Source organism: Dysidea avara, chromosome 9, assembly GCF_963678975.1.
Source record: "Dysidea avara chromosome 9, odDysAvar1.4, whole genome shotgun sequence".
NCBI lineage: Eukaryota > Metazoa > Porifera > Demospongiae > Dictyoceratida > Dysideidae > Dysidea > Dysidea avara.
In genome coordinates, this window is record NC_089280.1 from 16,608,933 (window position 1) to 16,628,846 (window position 19,914).

At 37.8% G+C, this 19,914-nt stretch overlaps 1 protein-coding gene across 1 annotated transcript in view; it reads left to right on the plus strand.

The window, feature by feature from the left end:
- Positions 1-16,557, plus strand: part of LOC136265709 (uncharacterized) — a 28,542-nt gene extending 11,985 nt beyond the window's left edge. Inside the window, exons 2-4 of the mRNA XM_066060611.1 lie at positions 435-500; positions 7,399-7,671; positions 16,337-16,557. Of these exons, the coding sequence (XP_065916683.1) occupies positions 435-500; positions 7,399-7,671; positions 16,337-16,398 (401 nt within the window). The 3' untranslated portion in view covers positions 16,399-16,557. The remainder of the gene's footprint in view (positions 1-434; positions 501-7,398; positions 7,672-16,336) is intronic.
- The last annotated feature ends 3,357 nt before the right edge of the window (positions 16,558-19,914 follow it).

The following is a 19,914-nucleotide window of genomic DNA, read 5'->3' on the forward strand; positions in this document are numbered from 1 at the left end:
AGACTCCAATTCGTGATAGTAGTCACATGAGCATTAATTTATTTCCATATTCAATTTCAGTCTGAGCCTTTATAAAACAAACAGGGTGGTACCACTATACCTCATCTACATCAAGGCTATGCTTGCTTTGATGAAAGTGGCTTGCTCTTTTGAAGTGCAACCACTTTCCCATGATACATTTCAAATGTTCACCAGTATACATTGAGATGTATTCCTGTGAAGAGGTGTACGTGGCAAATGTGTCCTCTGGAATTCCTGTGATATGAGGTGTGAAAGTGGTTTACATTCATATCAAGAACTTATGTTGTATCATCCTTGTGGTTCATTAGGCATGATCTTAATGGGTTCATTTTGGTCTAAACTATACGTTTCTTATAGAATTTGTATTGATTCAAACAAACATTTTTGCATGTGAATTGTTTCATCCCTTACAGCCAAACCAAAAGTCACAACAATGGTGTTGGTGGAGGGTGCAGTACTGATTGATAAAATCAAGAACAGTGAGTAACTTGTGTAAAATGACAATGGGAGAATTTTAGCACTGAAAGTATATACCTGTGTTCCAAGCTACCCAAACTGTGAAACAGGGTGTGGAAAAGGCCATGGTTTTCAGCTTAAATAATTATGAAATTTAAAAAGCTGTTTTGATATGGGTATCCTTTTTTTATCGGCGAATCCCAAAGCCGCTGCATTTAGAGCTTGCATTTGTGTTTGTCTTCTCTTCTACAGAAATGTAGTGGTTGCCTACACTTGTTTGTATAGTCAACACTAGGGTTGGGAGATACCGAATTTGTGACATGTGATTATATTGCATGAGTCATTTAATGTGATTATTGCAATATTGCATGTGAAAATTGAAACACAACCACATACCGTATATGCTGAATAATTGGCGGTTAAAATGTTTGGCGAAAAGATGGAAAATTACAATTGGCGCCACTTTAATTTGGCGATACGGGAGACACATGAAGTGGAATCGTGTGGCATACAAGGTTACTATTTCTAAGGCAATATTTGGATTCCCAGTGTTGGCGATTTATTTGCCTGTTAACTGTAAGATAACTTGTACACCCGTATGACAGCACGAAGACTTGGCGGCCTCTGACACTGCTTCTCTTTCAGCTATTCCAAGTATTCAGACTTAAGTCTTAAGTCTTTGCGCTGTCGACTAGTTCACATAAATGCCCCACTTTGAAGTGAAATGCTTCACTGCATTTGTTGGACTGTTTTCAGCAGCATATTTGGCCCTGTTGTCAGGCTCTTTGCGGCATGTACGAGTTGTATTTCCTGCACTGGCGAGCACCTTTCTCTGTTGCAGATTGCAGTACATTAGTAACTTCCTTGTTGGCTGCTTCCATTTCTTTTCTCAAAATTACTGAAGTTCCTGTACTATCAGGTAACTTATCTTTAAGCTTAAAGAAGTAATAGCGCCATTCTGCATGAATCAATAAGAATATAAGCAAGTCATTAATATGGCGGGAATAAAATTTGGTGGTCACTCCAAATACCGCCAAATCACCAAAATGAAAGCATAGCCAATTATTCTGCATATACAGTAGTTTAAAAAGTCCACATGAGTGCTTGTTTTCACTGAGAATTAGTTTGCAAACATAATTTCTTTGCTAACAAGTCAACCAATTGACATAGTTAGCAATAGTATGCACAAAATGTATTAAATATGAGGTCTAGAAGAGACACAAATTAGATGATATATGCAATAAATATCACAAAATGTGACAATATTGTGAAGGCAAAATACACATGATAATGACATTATGAGCACTTGCTTAGGTGATATTGGTGATTTATTTAAATATTGCCCAACCCTAGTCAACAGACTGTATCACTGCTTTCTATGCTTACCACTACAGTAATCCCATTCTACTACCACCCAACTTTGATTAAATGTCAGGCGTCGGTCGGACCATTCAAAAATAAATTCCCAGTCTCAAACAAAGGCCCTATTCGTTTACAGGCTAATCCAAAAATGTTTGGAAAGATAAAAAACCCGGGATTTTATCCAAGAAAATGCAGTACTCTCTAGAGTTAATGGTCGAGTACTCACGAATACTAGCTACGTACATGTAGTCATACCCATGTGACATGTTTTATACTGACTTTAAGCAGTTTACAGCTTTTTCAAGTAACAACAATGATACATACACTGTATTAAAGTAATGATGTTGGTGTTCCTGACAAGAAATTATACCAATCAAACTCTATGACCTTCATTGTGTCACTCCCCAATGGCAAATTCATCATGTGAGCTGGGTCATTTGATCTTAACAAGTACTTGAGTACCAATTTTACTATCCAAGTACCAAAATCCTTAATGAGTACTCGAATATACTTGCAGTATTTGTTTCAGCCCTACCTAATTTGATGCCATTTTATAATCAGTATTTCAGTCCAGCAAACAAGCCTATCCCATGCGCCACTGTGTAAAACAACTAAATATAGTGGGTTCGCATTCACCTGATCCCTTGTTTCTTATTAATCGCTGTGAAATCCTTTAATTGCCAGATATTTATATCAAAAAGTGCTTTGATACATGCAAGAACATGTGAGTTATGAGGCTTAAAGAGTACCATGTACATTTAGTATGAACAATTCAGGTACGCATACTTGTTTACAACATGAAAATGTGCTTGTTTCAACTGTTGGACACATGTTCATCTCTTCTAATATTACTGTTTTGGGCTGGGGCTCAGGTGAACATGAACCCTACCTGTAGCATACCAGCACTACTGTGGCTTTTCAGATAAACAGTCTAGCCTCAAGCCTTTATAAATTCATTACTAGTTATGTAGGCATTCATTATTCATCTGCTTTCTTCGGTTAGCAATCCATTGCATCTCCATACAATGTCATACCAATATCAGTCTCTTAATTGTTACTGCTCAGCAATATTTTCAGTGCTTGAAGCAGTGGATGGAGTCAGTGTAGGATCACATCCTGTAGTTGCGAGGCTGTTGAAGGGTGCTTTTCATCGAACACCACCCAAACCTAGATATTCATCCTGTTGGGATGTAGGTACAGTAATTAACTACCTCAAGAGTTTGGATAACAATGAGGGACTGACCCTTGGGCAACTAACACTTAAGACTGTGATGTTGTTAGCCTTGACTAGACCTTCTCGATCAGCTGACCTATCCAATCTGAATATTCAAGGAAGGTCTTATCGGTCAGATGGGGTGACATTCCAGCCAACTCATTTAGCAGAGCAGAACAGGTCATCTACGCACATACCAGATTTTTTCTTTCCATGCTTCAAGGATGACCCTATATTATGCCCAGTGGTGACACTAAAGGCTTACGAAGAGTGTACCAAGGAATTTAGAGATTTTCAATCATCTACACCAAAAACTTGTTTGTTTCTCTCTTGGATTAGGAAGCACAACCCAGTGACCTCCTCTACAATTGCCAGGTGGCTTAAGGAGACCATGAAGGATGCTGGGATAGATATTAGCATCTTCAACTCACACTCTGTACGTGGAGCTGCCTGCTCTAAAGCAGCTGGAGCAGGTGTTACAACTAAGCAGATACTAGAGGCTGCGGACTGGTCCTCAGAAGGCACCTTCCAGAAGTTTTATCATAGGAATTTGGATAGGGATGACAAAACTAACAAGTGTTTTGGCATCCCATGGTGCTTCAAACCATACACATGTTGATATGAAACAGAGCCTTCCGAAATGTAATTTATGAATGTCTCAAGGCACGAAGTGCCTGCATGCTATTTGGAATTACATAAGGAAGGTGAAGTTGAAATATCAACATGTCCCTCCCACCTCACCCTGTTTTATTTTTTAGTTGATGTGTTCTCCTAGGTTAATTACAACACCTGCACAACTGCATGCCAGCAGAAAATTGATGCTGAGTAGGTCGATCACTAAGATTTCAATCAAAGAACTACAAAGAAGCCGATGAGATCTGACAACGTGGCCCTTTTATAGGGGAACAGTCATGTTATGTCATTTATTTTTATTTTGTCACATGTACTTTCTTCAAAATGGCTGTCATTGTGCCAAATACATGTTGATATTTCAACTTCACCTTCCTCATGTAATTCCAAATAGCATGCTGGCACTTCATGCCTTGAGCCATTCGTAAAATACAGAGTAATCCGGACAAGTCTTTAGGGAGCATGTATAAAATTTTTGTGGTGCCTGATTATCTGGGTAGTGTAGTAGGGGCCACACACCATAGGTAACCCATGCTCAATAACATCACTTCTGTTGCTACTATACTGATCATACTGTATCTGGTTCACATGGTACCATAACCCATCTTGCTCCACCACTTGGTCTAGTCTCGTGCATTAAAACTGATTATTTAAAATTTTTAGAAACCCCTTAAATAAGGACACCTCCATATAAAGGACATATTTCATTTCCCCAATGGTGTCCGTCTTAGAGGGATTCCACTGTATATATAAACTACATGTAGCTAGACATATAAAGTAAACAAACTAGCTATTAAAAAAACTTAAAAGGAAATAGGGATTGATATAATATACATGCTACAAAAAATGAGGAAACAGGTTCAAAAATGTTACAGCTGAAATGAGAAATGATCCAGCAATAAAAAGTAAGGAAACAAGATTAGACAACTACTTACTAAAATGAGACACACTTAATGCCTACTTTCGGCTAGCATCTTAAAATGAGACCATCAAATCAGCCAAAATTAAAGTGTGTTTCATTTTAGCAAGTAGTTGTCTAATCTTGTTTCCTTACTTTTTATTGCTGGATTGTTTCTCATTTCAGCTGTAACGTTTTTGAGCTTGTTTTCTTACGTTTTGTAGCATGTATGTTATATTTAATCCAAAACAGCCAAGCTGTAAAAAAAGAGTGCGGCCCTCAGAAAGGCTATGGTGAAAAAAGATGTGAAATCCAAGGTGGCGGCCAAGAAATGGCTGTGATGGTAGGTTAATGGTAAAAATTTTAATAACAACAATTCAGGTGAATTTGGTGCCGCTTGGTCTTGGCACAAAATTCACCTGAGTTGTCGTTATTAAAATTTTTACCATTAACCTACCATCACAGCCATTTCTTGGCCGCCACCTTGGATTTCACTTTTTTTTTCACCATAGCCTTTCTGAGGGCTGCACTCTTTTTTTACAGCTTGGCTGTTTTGGATTAGATTTCACTTCTTTTTGTATTTGTATACCCCAAAGCCGGCCTATGGCCGGCTTTAGGGCTTTTTAACCTATCATTTTTTCTTTACCACAGGAAGAAGAAAAGATGAAGCAGGGTGATTTCTTTGTAGCTGAACTCTCTACAAAGTGATCCTTCTAGCTGATCTCTCCACCGGATTACTTGTTTGTAGCTGAACTCTCTATAGGGTGATTTGTTTGCAGCTGAACTCTCTACAAGGTAACTTCTTCTAGCTGATCTTTCTACTGGGCGATTATTTTGTTTGTAGTTGAATTCTCTACAGGGCGATTTGTTTGCAGCTGAACTCTCTACATGGTAATTTTTTTGTAGCTGAACTCTCTACAATGTGACTTCTTCTAGCTGAACTCTCTACAGGGTGACTTGTTTCTAGCTGACTTCTCTACAGGGTGACTTGTTTCTAGCTGAACTCTCTACAGGTGATTTGTTTGCAGCTGAACTCTCTTACATGGTGGTTTCTTTGTAGCTGAACTCTCTACTACAAGGTGACTTCTTCTAGCTGATCTCTCTACAGGATGACTTGTTTCTAACTGAACTCTCTACAGGGTGATCTGTTCATAGCGGAACTTTCTACTGGGTAATTTGTTTGCAGCTGAACTCTCTACAAGGTAACTTCTTCTAGCTGATCTCTCTACAGGGCAATTTGTTTGTAACTGAATTCTCTACAGGGTGATTTGTTTGCAGCTGAACTCTCTACATGATGGTTTCTTTGTAGCTGAACTCTCTATTAGGTACCTTCTTCTAGCTGATCTGACTACAGGGTGACTTGTTTGTAGCTGAATTCCCTACAGAATAACTTGCAATGTAATATAATTGAGTAAATTATAAATGCAGCTGAATGCTTTATTAGGGTGACTGTTCTATTAGAGTATCTCGATCTTGCATTTGCTACATGTAGTTACCTTTCGGAGTGGTTTGTAATCTGATTCTTCTGTACTACTGCAAGTACTTTCTATGATGATTATTCCAGCTACATACTGATTTTCAGCTTGTTGCTCTAAGCGGTTTACCTGGTAGACACGAAAACTAATAGTTTTTTTTATTCATAAAAATCAATCGCGTAATTTTGACACAGGTTGGGTTTTGTGTCATATCTCCATGGTCTTTATCCCGATTCCTTTCAAACCACAAAAAGGCACTCCTACGATGGCTGCTCCATTTACATATCAATTTTCAACTGATTCCTCCAAGGGGTTTACCCTGTAGGAGTAACAGACCTTCGACCTTATTTTACGCAAATAATCGGTAATAACTCTGTGAATGTTCATCGGATTCCTACCAAAGTTGTTACGGAGATCTGCCTTAATGAGCCCTTTAAGTGTGCCAAATTTCATCCCAATCCGAGCACGTATTCGTGTTTTATGGCAGATTTTGCGAAGTGTGTGAAATGAAGATGAAGAAAAAAACGAAGAAAGTAAAATGAAATTTTGTTCACTCGTATCTCGGAAATGGCCGGAGCAATTTTCTTCAAATTTGGTATGTAGACTCCCCTAACTGGCCGGCACTTCTCCAGCAAATTTATTTCCAATCGGATTAGGATCACAGAGCTATATAGGTGTGAAAATTGCGTTTTCTTTCTTCCTGTTAATATACTCACGCCGGCTTCTTGGGCCTCACGACACACTACTGTGTGTCTTGATCAATCCCTACTCCCTTTTAAATTAAATTTTTTTTAAATAGCTAGTGTATATATTGCATTTATTTATTTTTATTTCTGAACAGTATATGACTGACACAGAAACAGATGTGTGTAGCTGCCATATATTGCAACTTACATAGCTATGATCAAGCATAATATCTTCTTATGATTGTATATTATGTGTTGATATGTGCAACTTTGTGACTTTATTGTGTGGAATGTTTCCACTTAAACCAGTTGTAAAGCACATCTTTACAATTACAAAATGTTGCTTTTTAATATTGTTAGCCATGCTAGAATTAAACTTATCAGTTGGGTGGTTGGTTGGCCATTAGAAAGTTCCATTTGAAACCCATTAAAAGCGTTTCAGGTTGCTCTGAAGACAAGTTTATGCTTGACCAACACTACCACAACTTGTTGTTAATTACAGAAATAAGGAATACAAGGCCAGTTTTTAGTTGATTTTTTTTCTTCGGGGGGGGGGACCTTCATAAACTCTATTTATAGCAATAGTGTTGTGGTACTCAGTCTTGTCTCACTAGTTGCTACAGTAGTTTCTGTCATGTGTATTTGTGTAACCTTTAGAGAATGATACTCCGACTATGAGAGACCTCAACAGATATGTTGCTAAAAAGTATGCCTTAGAATGGGAGGAGATTGGACTAGAATTGGGATTGGAACTTTGTGTGCTTAAAATTATTGCAAAGGACAATCCTCAGCAGAGTGTGGCTTGTTGTCGAGAAACTCTGGACAAGTGGTTGAAATCAACTCCCAGTGCTACATGGAGAACATTAGAAATTGCTCTGACTAATGTAAGACGGCTAAATCTTCAGCTTGATCCAGTTGATGATTTGTATGGTGAGAAACTTATATGCAAACAAGCCTATTACAAATTTCATATGCCTACAGGAAGATTTTGACTGGGGTTTAATTCTTCCACAGGTGTAAGAAAAATTAGCAATTTTACGAGCTATTAGGATCATTACAAATATAAATGCTTAAACAAGAGTATCGTACTACTTGAAGTGCAAATTTAATTCCTACTTTTGCCCGTATAAGTAACAACAAACCAACATGGCAAAAGAGTAAATTTTCCTTCAGGTGATACCACCCCTTGTTAAAGCACTTGCTATTGTAGTGATCCCTACTAGGTGTAAAATTGATTTTTCATTACACTTGTGTTGTTCACTCGGTTAATTTTTTGTAACACAATTTGAACTAAAATATAATAGACTTAAAATAAGTATAATGCCACGTAAAGGAAAGAATGACACTGGACTCTACAACCATATGTGTGCCCCTGTAATAATTTTATGTAGTTTTTTACTGTTCTGCTTGTTACACTTGGAAAACAATATGAATAAGTAGCCTAGCTACTGTAGTCTTTGATTGTTAAAGGCATGATCATTTTCTCTTTCGTATGTAATAGACAGCACAAAACCGTTGTACAAATCAGTACCTTGCACTGTCAGTGGAATGATCATGAAATGGGGACACAAAGGGGGACAAAACACATTTTACCTATATATCAGTATGCCAGTATGCCAAAAGACACTGGTTGAGCTGAAATGACACCTAACAGTGAAAGATCAAGCCCTCAATTTTAGCCAGTATAGAGTTATGTTTGTTTGAAGGAAGGAAACTACTAAAAGCAATATATAGCCATGCAGATACCAGGAAGTGAGTTGGTAAGTCAATTGTCTGAAGTCAATACGAAATTTCAATAAACTTCGTATCGGAAATGTTTCAATTTACACTAAAAGAAGTAACTTTTAGGCTTGAATATGCTGTACCTAACCAATATTGTCATGAAGGTATCATGAGACTGGTTTCTTTCTGGTTAATATTTTTTGTAGGAAGGTATAATTCTGTATGATTACTACTATACTGAATTACCGTACTGCATAATTTGTAGAGTCGATCCACAATATGCTAGTGTATTAAAATTTTTAAAATGAAAGCAGTGAAATAAGATAATGGTATTGCAACATGGTTATGTGACAAAATCCGTACATTGGAATGTTATTTCAATAATAAAGTAAAGATTTTCCGAGGGGTCCGACACTCTTGAAATCTTGTATGTTTCGTCAGAAATCACATTTGAAATCATGAAATCAGACACTCAAAAGAAATCAGAAATCACACTTTTTGAAAACAACAGTCGTAAAACTCCATATATTTCCGTAAATTACTTATGCATTTGAATGATGCGATATTATTAATTGGAACATAACAGAAGTGATTTAAGGCCCGAATCACTTGATCTGGCACTGGTTCGTCTGCCAATCTCTTGAACTTTACAGCCCAAGCTGAGTCCACTAATGGTCAAAAGCTTCCATCACTGGAGCCACACGAGTGATCTGAGAGTTTATCTCGGAATCTATTCAGTGTTAACTAGCAATTTAGGCTCTACTCGCAGCCATAAGTGACAATACATGACTGCATGGATTAATGATGAAACGGGTAAACCATGTAGAAGGGCTGCAAACTATAAGCACACTTTTGCAAAGAAAGTAGTTCCACACCACACACAAGTGACATTTTAAACTGTTAGTATCTAGGGAGTTTTCTTGGGTCATCCCAGGATGTAATTTGTGTTTGTTAACTTATCAGGTGTTGTACCCTTATATGTATTCCATGCTTTATTTAATTCATGAACTGCTGAGTGGTTGCTCAGTGTACAGGAATTCTGATCCAGCCCTACTATCAGCATTGGGCGCTGCCTAGGGAAGACTGGACTGGTGATCCAGTGGTGACTAGCTAAACAAGCATTAGCTTCAGCACAAATAATCGTGCAGCTTGTCTATAAACCATGTATGTCAGTAGGTACTGGTTAGTAACTAGCTACTAGGTGTAACTTTTCATCACATATTATGGTTCTGCTTGTTCAGCTGACCCACTAAACATCTTTGCACAACTCGCAAGCAAACATTTTATATAAAACAATCCCAGCATGCATGCACAATGAAGACCATGCATGGATGTGTCCAGATCAGTCAACTGTATACTTAAGTGTTTCCTGTCACTGTGGTTGTTAGTCAATATGAAATGAGATCAGGTTTGTTAACAGCAAGCCATTCCAGTTTTCAATACCATTGTGAAGGAAGGGATGTGCACGTCACTGATGTTAGCAGAGATATTGTTTATGTCAACTTTCAGGTGTGATTTAATCTATTGTGTATTATCAAACTGGTAGGTAATACATACAAGTAGCTGTCTTTCAGCATATAAGTCAGCTTTATGCAGATTAACTACATCACATATTGATCAGATGAGGTATGCATTCTTATTTCTTACTCAGTGTAATAGCTATTTGTGAATATACAATCATTGTGCTGTATGAGGTTTATAAGTTCTGCTAAATTTTGCAGGTATATTCATTGCTGGCAATGCATCATACTGGTTTGCATTATATTATCTGAAGAACTGATAACGCAGGATGGTTGGAGCTAACAGTGTATAGCACATAAATTTTGCGGAGAACAATTACCTAATCATTACTGATTGAATCCAAGTCAATCTACCTACCAAAGATACTGTTTTAAAATTCACCATGACTCAGTGATAAAAGTGTAACTGAAATCATGTGGACCCACAGATGACATGCAACCATGTAATGGTAACCAATTCCAATATACTTAATTAATTACAAGTATCACCATCAGCTACTTTTATATTATATTACTGGGCATGCCGATATGCCAAGGAGTGAGTAATGCTCCAAGGAAAAAAAATTACACAAGATAACAACAGTACTGCTTTATTGTGTCTACCGGTAAAGACAATGGCTATACCATTTTTACTTTACAGCACAAGTATGTAGTAGCTGTATGCTAATGCTTTCTGACTCAATCACTGAAGTTGGCAGTCGATGACAGCTCTTAGAAAGAAGGAATGCCGGTTGAAGTGGAAAGGGTAGTGGTGTCCAGCTGAGCATTGTGTGGCTAAGAGGATAATGGTATTGATAGGCCAGATAAGTTGTGGATTGCCTCGTAAAAAATCTCGTTAAAATGCTAGCTTACTATAACCAGGCCAGTGCGGCATTCCTTGATCCACGCCCACCCTTGTTAGAATATAACTTATGCACGAAGGCTTCTAGCAAATTAAATCCATTTTTAGACAGCCTCTTTACACTGTTAGCTTGCCTGTTAATCACCAGCACTACCGTACGACCACAACCCCACGAACCATCACCGCTACTGGTGCCTGGAATCATCTCAGCCAGCCGGCTATGGCCCCAGCATCTTTGCTTCCCAACTAGACTCTAGTGAAGATATAACTTTTACCATCCAGTTTACTGGTGACGAAAATTCTGAACCTGTTCTAGCTCCATGAGAGTCAACCATGGTGAAATCACGGAAATCACGAAATCAAAATTGAAATCACAATTGAAATCACAATTGAAATCATGAAATCACAAATGAAATCATTGATTTCAGAGAAATCACTGTGATTTCAAAATCTCGTACACCCTTCGAGAAAGTGGCGGACCCCCCGAGATTTTCCCATGTAGCTATGTTGTAATACCATCGTTCATCTATCTCGTTTTTGCTACTTTTTATTGCTTGGTCCCTATAGTATATTTCATTTTAAAACTGATACACTTGTTGCTATATTATCAGAGTGGCTGACTGTTCTATTAGAATATTGTACAGTACACGTGTACATGGCTGTGGTACTGCTGTATTAGAGTATCTTGCTCTTGCTGCTGATGTTGAGTGAGCTGTGCTTTAGGGAAGACCCTGGTCATTGACTACGTATGTAGTGTCAGTCACTCAAAGTACCATTATTATCAATCACAATGATACAATGAATGTCATAGCTAGTAATTACGTTGACTTTCTCTTCGTGGGTGCTTTCCTGCTGGCAAACCAGTTCTTCAGTTATGCAGCCCTTATTTTGGCTAGGTCTTCCACAAGGCTCTCCATCTTAGCAATTCTTGTTACATACACATGCTCTTCCAATGGTAGTTTTTAGTTGTACTTGCATATACACACAAATTTGAGTGATAGATGTATGCCATTTTGCTTAATGTTTTGAACTCTCTTGCAACATAGGTGTACCAGGAAGCATGTACATAACTGTGAAACCAGTGCAAGCTTTTTTCAATAAGTACATTTTACAGCATTGCCGTGAGTGATATATGGATATTAAAGCATGAGGTGCACAGCCAAGATACTAATGAAGCATGAGATGAAGCTGACTGCTTTATTAGGATCAAGGCCAAGCGTCAAGTGTTTTATTATTCATGTAGCATAAACAAAACGGTGCTTTAAAGTATTTATTGAATGTTCTAAGCTCACTACACATAATACACTAGTGTTTTAGATGACTATCCTGTTAATCAGTGTAGTAATTGTAAAGCTGATTACTAAAGTCTGGTATAATGCTGGCCTGCCAGCTGTCCTGAGTGTTGTTGATAACAAACCGCTGATGCCTATGTTTTGATTACTGTCATAACTGTGCTTCATTAAGCTTTGAAGTTTCATACAGTTGGTGGGCAATAAAGTACAGTTCACACCTCCACTGTACTTATGGAAAATAGGTACACTTTTTTTGTTTGATGTCGCCCACTCAAAATTCTATATCACAGTATGAAGCGTACACAGTTGTGAAGTGGTCATAATGTTGTTTTCTGTAGTGAAGCTGGTTATTGTTATGTGCAGCAGCAATTGTATAACTTTCTTCTTTGTGGTAATAGTATATGCAATGTACAGTAGTGGCTAAATTATGTTTGTATTTTCTTGCATATGCATGCATTCTGTTCTTCAAGTAGTGCAGCTGTAGGGTCTGCTTCACATTATTAAGCATTGCAAGGCTTCAATAAACCATTAAAGATTTGTGTTGGTGGATCTTAGGGTTTTCTAAGGGAATAGATCACATTGGAACTGAAGGGGATTTTATGGCTTATAACAGCCGGCTCAATTACCTCATGAATATTTCACAAACTGTCAGGATAAATAAAACCAATAGAAGTAAGTAATTGTAGCTATTTTATTATCTATGTATTTGTGGTGTACGGCTGTACGAATGATTATACAGCTAAAGAAATGGTTCTTTGGTAGCTGAATAAACAGTCGGGAAGCTGTTGACCAAGGTGAAATATCTAGATGGACTGCAAGAGCTAAATTCAACTGCCTTCAACACTTTTAGTGGACTGAGACAGCCTAACAATTATAATATGTCCACAAAGCTAAATTTAGTCGTCTAAAATAGTTAGTGCTCATAAATTATATCCCTGTGTAGCTGACTATAGCCATAAGTTTATGTGTGATAGAAAACAATTTACAATACCCAGCATCTGGCTCAAAAAAGGCTGAAGTTATTGCCACAGGGCCACAAGCACTTTGACAAAACATGTAGATGAAATTTAAAAATTTGGATTGTGCATCACCAAGCAACAACAGTATCACTTATAAATATCGCAATACAATATTGTATCACAATATTTTATCATACAGTATGGTAGCACTGTATAATAGGGATCATGCAGAACTGGGCTTTTACAGCCCAAAATATCATCCTAAAATCAGCCTCAGTTTCCCTTCATGACAACTTGGCGGGATTGGTTAGGCTCAGCCAACCCCAAAAACGTCTTCAAATTAACCCCAAACCCTTCCAAAAAGTTTCTATGGAATTTTAAAAATTTTCTATTTAACAATTTTATTCTGACTAACTGATGCCTTCAGCCAAGTATAACTCGACAATGGATATAGCTACGGGCTTAATTTCTTAACTGTTCAACATCACTTCATCCCGAGATGTGCCTTTTCACCAACCGCAGTATGTACAATGCACGCATCATGAACTTTCCTTTGTACCCAGTTCTTTTTGCTGACATGCAACACAAGGTGTTCACTTATATACGATAGTGCATTAGTGTGCTAATAATTTTAGTATGCACTGCTGGACTTCTGTGCTGGCCGCCACATTTGTTTCTTGTGTGTTTGAGTTCAACTGATTGTTCCAGATGATGGGTGGAGGATAAGAACTCACTCTTAGCAAAAAAGTAGAACAGGCACGTGCTGATTAGTCGGCACGGTTTAATCGCTTGCGTTTCTTAATACACTGCTTTGCTGTACATGTAAGTTCTTTGTTCTAAGGTATTTAATTGTTTGTTTCTCCCGTGTTGGTGTTCAACTAACTGCTACAAATGATGAGTGGAGGATAAGAACTCAGTTTTAGCTACGTAGAACAGGCACGTGTATTCGGGTGGCCTGCATATCAAAGTTATGGATTTTTTCAAACCCCTTCTAGGTATTTGTCCCGTTAGTCAATGATTTTTGCTTAGGTTCCTTGGCTCGTGGTAAACACTTCATACAGGCTTTGCCTCCAGCATTCACCCTCCAGTGTCTAACTGGTAAAGCAAATTTAAAAAAAAACAATTTGTTAGCACAGTTTAATCGCTTGTGTTTCTCATTAACGAACTGCTTTGCTGCCCATGTAAGTTGTACTAAGGTGTTCATTCTACGAACACTGTTGTTTGTTTCTCGTGTGTTTGAGTCCAACTGACAGTTCCAGATGACGGGTGGATAATAACCCGTTCTTAGCAAAGTAGAACAGGCATGTACTGATTAGTCTTGTGTGTCTGAGTTCAACTAACTGTTCCAGATGAAGCCAGGGTGGATAAAAACCCATTTTTAGCTAAGCAGAACAGAGACGTGTTGATTAGTTGGCACTGTTTCGTGCTGCTTTACTGTGTAAATTCTTTGTACTAAGCTATTTCATTCTGTGAACACTGATGTACTGGCCTGTATGCCCAGCTTGTTACAATTGAGATTGGTTGCTCAGGGCATACACCTGCAATGCTGACCAACCTACGTATCTTGTGCATGCAAGTTACCATTAAGCCATTGTTTAATCAAGCTGCCAGAATTGTAATATCCTGCTCATACTGACAGAATTTTCAGTGCTCGCTCCTCAGATCTGTGGGATCTGTAAGATCTAATTAATTTAACGTGATAATTGATGTATGTGTGTGTTTTGTTTCTTTTGTGTGTGTGTTTACCTTGCCAGGGCTCCAGCTGCTTTAAAACTTGGTACCCTTGCATCTAGGTCGCTTATTTATTTCCTGTACACTTGTCTTAAACCATATAAGACATATAAATCAATTAAATCAGTTGTTGTAGGATATCAGTACACCAATCTATGTGCAAAATTACAGTTTATGTTCAACAAAAAAATTGATGGTGTCTTCTTTGATTGTCTTCTCATAGCTACATCAATTCATCTTTATGAAACGAAGTAGTTATGTAGATTGGTCACCAGTTCTATTTAAAAAACAGAAACAAGTATAAAAAAATTAGGAATTTTAAATTAGAGTAGGGATCAACTAGAATATAGTGAAACAAGCTTGAGTTGGTATATTATGACAGCAAATTACTGTAACACAAAAATAAGTGAACAAGTACACAGAAAAATTTGGAATTTTCAACTAGAGTAGGGACCATAGCACATCGATAAAAAGTACTGAAACAAGTTGGAGTAGTGCACAATATTAAATCACAGTGAAACAATAAAAAGTGTTACATCCCTACTGTGCATTTCCATTATGGTATCTTGAGCACAGTAGGGACATAACACTTCTTATTGTTTTACTGTGAATTAATATCATGCACTACTTAGCTTGTTTCAGTACTTTTTATCGATGTGCTATGGTCCCTACTCTAGTTAAAAATTACAATTTTTCTGTGTACCTGTTAGATAACTTTTTTTGTAAATAATTATTATGACTGGTGAACCCACGCATACTGCATCTGAAATGACTCCGCACGCCCCAGCTATCGTCTGAAAGTATAGTATCATTGTCAGCTATGTTCAATGCGTTACACTGCATTTCAAATCAAGAACTGTTCGAAAAGCACCTCTGCAATCCGTGCATACCGAAAGAAAGAAATGGTGCCGCTTACCCCAATTATATCAATTATCATCTGAAAAGTGAAGTATCCATTACACTTCTTTGTCAGTTACACGGCAGTACGAATCAAGTACTGTTTGAAAAGCACCTTTGCAATCATAATAGCCACTATGAAAAATATGGATGGTTTCCATTTCGAAGGGAAGCCATCATGTACTACCGCCAAATTGACACTTTTCGCTGTCAGCAAAGATGAATGGGACACAAAGGAGGACACTGGTAAGTCCATGAAGAATGCACTGTATGTACTGTGGTATGCCAAAAGGCACCTGTCAGGCCGAAGCAACGTCGAACAGTGAAAAAATCAAGCCCATAGCCTTAGCCGTTATCGAGTTACGAGGCATCAGTCAGTTACTCAGTTACTCAGTCAGTCAGTAGAAAATTCTGTTAAATAATTTTTTTAAATTCCGTAGCAACTTGTTGAACGTGTTTCAGGTCGATCTGAAAACTTAGTTTTACCTAACCAATACTACCTCATAGTCATCAGGGAAAATTGAGGCTGAATTTTGGGTGATGTTATCCTGTGGGCCACGCCTACTCCTTTGTGGTCCCTACTACACAGTACTATCGTACTGTATGATATCCTACTGTGCATTTCAATTACAGACACTCCACAGCACAGTATGGATATTCACTGCTTTTGGTGTTACAGTAATTTGCTGTTGTAATATACCAATTCAAACTTGTTTCAATACTTTTTATTGGTGCACTATATTCTAGTTGATCCCTATTCTAGCTTAAAATTCCTGATTTTACTTGTATAATTTATGTGTAGTATATTATGATGAGTTTGTAATGTTTTTTCATAAAAATTACGAGTTACTGAAGTTATTAGTAGGTGAGGCTACAGAGTAATAAGAGTATATAAGATCATACAAATGAACTACCTCCAAACAATGTGGTTATAATGATACAAAACATTCAAAATAAAGAATACAATAATGATACCTAGTCATGTCCTAGTGGGAGGTTGTGTGAAATATACTGAATATGTGTTTTGATGCAGTCATTGGAAGCCTTGCTCTCTTCTTTGTCACGCACTACCAGCAGCTGAGAACACTTTCTATGAAGAAACACCAGGCACCGAACCATTCTGACTAGTTAAGCTAGTAATGAATACTGGCACAATATACTATTCTACAGTGGACCAGGATCCAAGTCAGTTGTTTCTTTATCTTGATTGTGGCTCACTTTTGACAGTTTGAATACTACTCAATTGCTTTCTGTTAGGCCATGAGATACCTGCAAACAATGAAGCTACTGGACCAGATTTTGACTTTTTGGAGCTACGTAGGTGCACTTACATTTTCTTCATTGTCATCGGGATGAAGGGGTTTGAATTGTGGATCCAAAAATGCAATAATTTTATTAATAGCAGGAAATATATATATATCTTGAAAGTTCTCCAACATAGTTTCTTTAATTTTTTTCAGGTTTGTGTTGTCATCTTCGTTAACTTTCAAGTCACCTCACAAACTTGGCACAAGAGTGGGCTAGTCATGCAAATTGTTGGGTATTTCGAGCCACTCATATCATTAATGATTTCTTCAAATGGCTTCAGTATAGCCACAAGATCCTCTAAAAGATTCCATTCGAACCCATTAGGAAATAGAGAACAAACAACTTTGTCTGCTTTCAAGTAACACTCTATACACACAGCTGGCTGTTGTTCCTTGACACATTGGAACATATACTAGACATTGGGTGGCCTGCAGTTCAAATCCTGGAGTAGGAGGCATTTTTTCCCTTTCTTTGGCCCTTTTCTGTTTCACTTTATTGTTAGCTAGGTTAAGTAATCATTTAAAGTCTCCAGTTCTTGTTAGGTCCAAAGGCTGCAGCACATGTTGCTGTTAGACCTTCAGCGCTGGTTACTATAAAGTGCTAATAATAATAATAATAATAATACAGGATGGAGTTCCATCGGGTGTCACATTGCTGTATCAGCTCATGCTGTGGTGATTCCAAAAGAACTTGTTTATCGTATAGTAAATAAGTCTCCTTCATAGACCTTTTGAAATGTTCAAACAATTTCTTAACTCTTCCTAGAAGCCATGCAACTGAGATAAGTTGAATTTGGTTTATTCACATTTGACTGTAAAGTGTATCCAACACAGCCTAAGTGGTGTAATTCCATGCTGTCAACAATAACATTTCTTATGTTTTGGGCATTGTCTGTAGTTGCAGCACCATAGATTCTATATCTAATGCCCCATAGGTTTAGCACTTCTTCAAATTCATTTGCTAAATTCTCTGCATTATGTGCCACAGAGACTTCCTGTGTAGTGATACAGTGATGAGGAATCTTCCTATTAGTATAATTGTAATGGAGATGTACACTTGACAGTGACACCCTGTCCACAAATCTGAATAATTATATTCAGCTGCATCTACTGTACCAACATCATGGAGTGTATCTTTTACTTACTGTGCTTTCTCATATTTTCTTGGAATAGCCATACAGTGGAACTCGGACCCCACTTATCCAGATTCTCGGTTAATCGAACTATAGAAATGACTGCTCTATTAGAGTAGTGACTATTCTATTAGGGTAGTTGAAAATATATAATAAGAATAATATTTTAAAATATCTACCAATGTTCTTTATGCTATTTTATACACAGTTTCAGAGGTTCCACACAGGTTTGTTTTGTGTTTTGCATGTAAAACATTTTGTGATGGCAAGCTGGTCTTCATCACAACTGGCAGCAGCTGCTTTAGAGGTGATTTTAGCAGATCCTTACTTCACACTGCAACATTCAGTGAATTGTCCAGGATGCTTTTACTCCAGGTGATAAGTTAAATTCATTGTAAAGGATGATGTCATATTTGCAAAGAGTGCACTTTACCCGTGCTTTGTTCACTATTGCACCAGCTTCATTTGTCAGGAACCCGGAATGCTTCCAAACTTTGCTCCTTGCTCTAGGAAGTGGCTTTAGACATTCAATACAGTTGCTCATACTGCTACTACTCATGATGCTGTTGAGGGATTCCATATCACTCAGCTAGTGTTCCATTATCACATTAAAATATTAAATTTATGCAATGTGCATGCATAGTTATACATGCACAGCATATTAGTATCATGATAGTTAAATATATTGCACACCCCTGGTGCTCAAGTCTTTGTGCTTGTGCATAGCTTTTCCTAATTAACTCCAACCATTCAAGGGGCTTGTGGTCTGTTTCAAGGGTAAAACTTGTCCTTATTTATGTAATAGTGCCTTAGCTTCTTCTGGCCCACACAATGGCCAAGCACCTCTGTACTTTCTCTCAGCAGCAGCAGTCAGTACAGTACCACATGAAGTCGAGTGCACAGTACTCAAACCATGTTTAGAGGTATCTGTTGTCATTACAAAGGTGTTAGACTTCTAGAGCTGTGAACCTGATAACCAACGCAAAACTAGCTGCCAATAACTGGCAGTTAACTGGGTGTTGTTGTAAAACATGTAAGTGCTGGTAATCCTTCCACCATTCCAGTGGCTTCCCCTTCATTCTAGTATCTGCTGTAACTTGTGATCTGGTAAGCCTAATAACTGCCATTTTTCTTGTAGGAGAAGACAAGATTTGTTAAAATATTCCACTACCTTTTTAACTATGGCTAGAACTGTGTGCTCTTCTGATAATGCAAAAGCCTTTTGTACAGACAAGTTCAATGTGTGGCCAGCTCAAGGTAAGTTAAGTATCCTGAGGTCATCTTTCAATGACTGTTTAATGTTACTTCCATTATCTATTACAAGGGCTACAACATCTTTGTCTAGTTGAATGCACCACTCAGACAGAACACCAGTGATTGCTTCACTAGTATGGGTATGATTATGCTTATCTGGCAATGTTGGCACTGTAACTGATTATTGAACATCTCAACTTCTCAGTAACAAAATGCACTATGAGTGAAAATAGCCGTCACCAGCCCTTGATGTCCACATATCATTGGTAAGTTCCACACACTGCTGTCCACTCAGTGATCCTTGAACTGAGTTCTCTAGTTTACACTACTTCTGGTCAATTAAATTCAATACAGTTCTTCTACATGGGATGATGAAACAAGGTTTTGCTATATCCATCAGGCTTATAAACACAGCCCTGTCTACAACACTCACTGACCTTAAATCTCTAGAGACAAACTTCACCGCAGCATTGGTTTGCTCAAGCCGAATTCTGTGGTAACCTTTTCACACCAGACG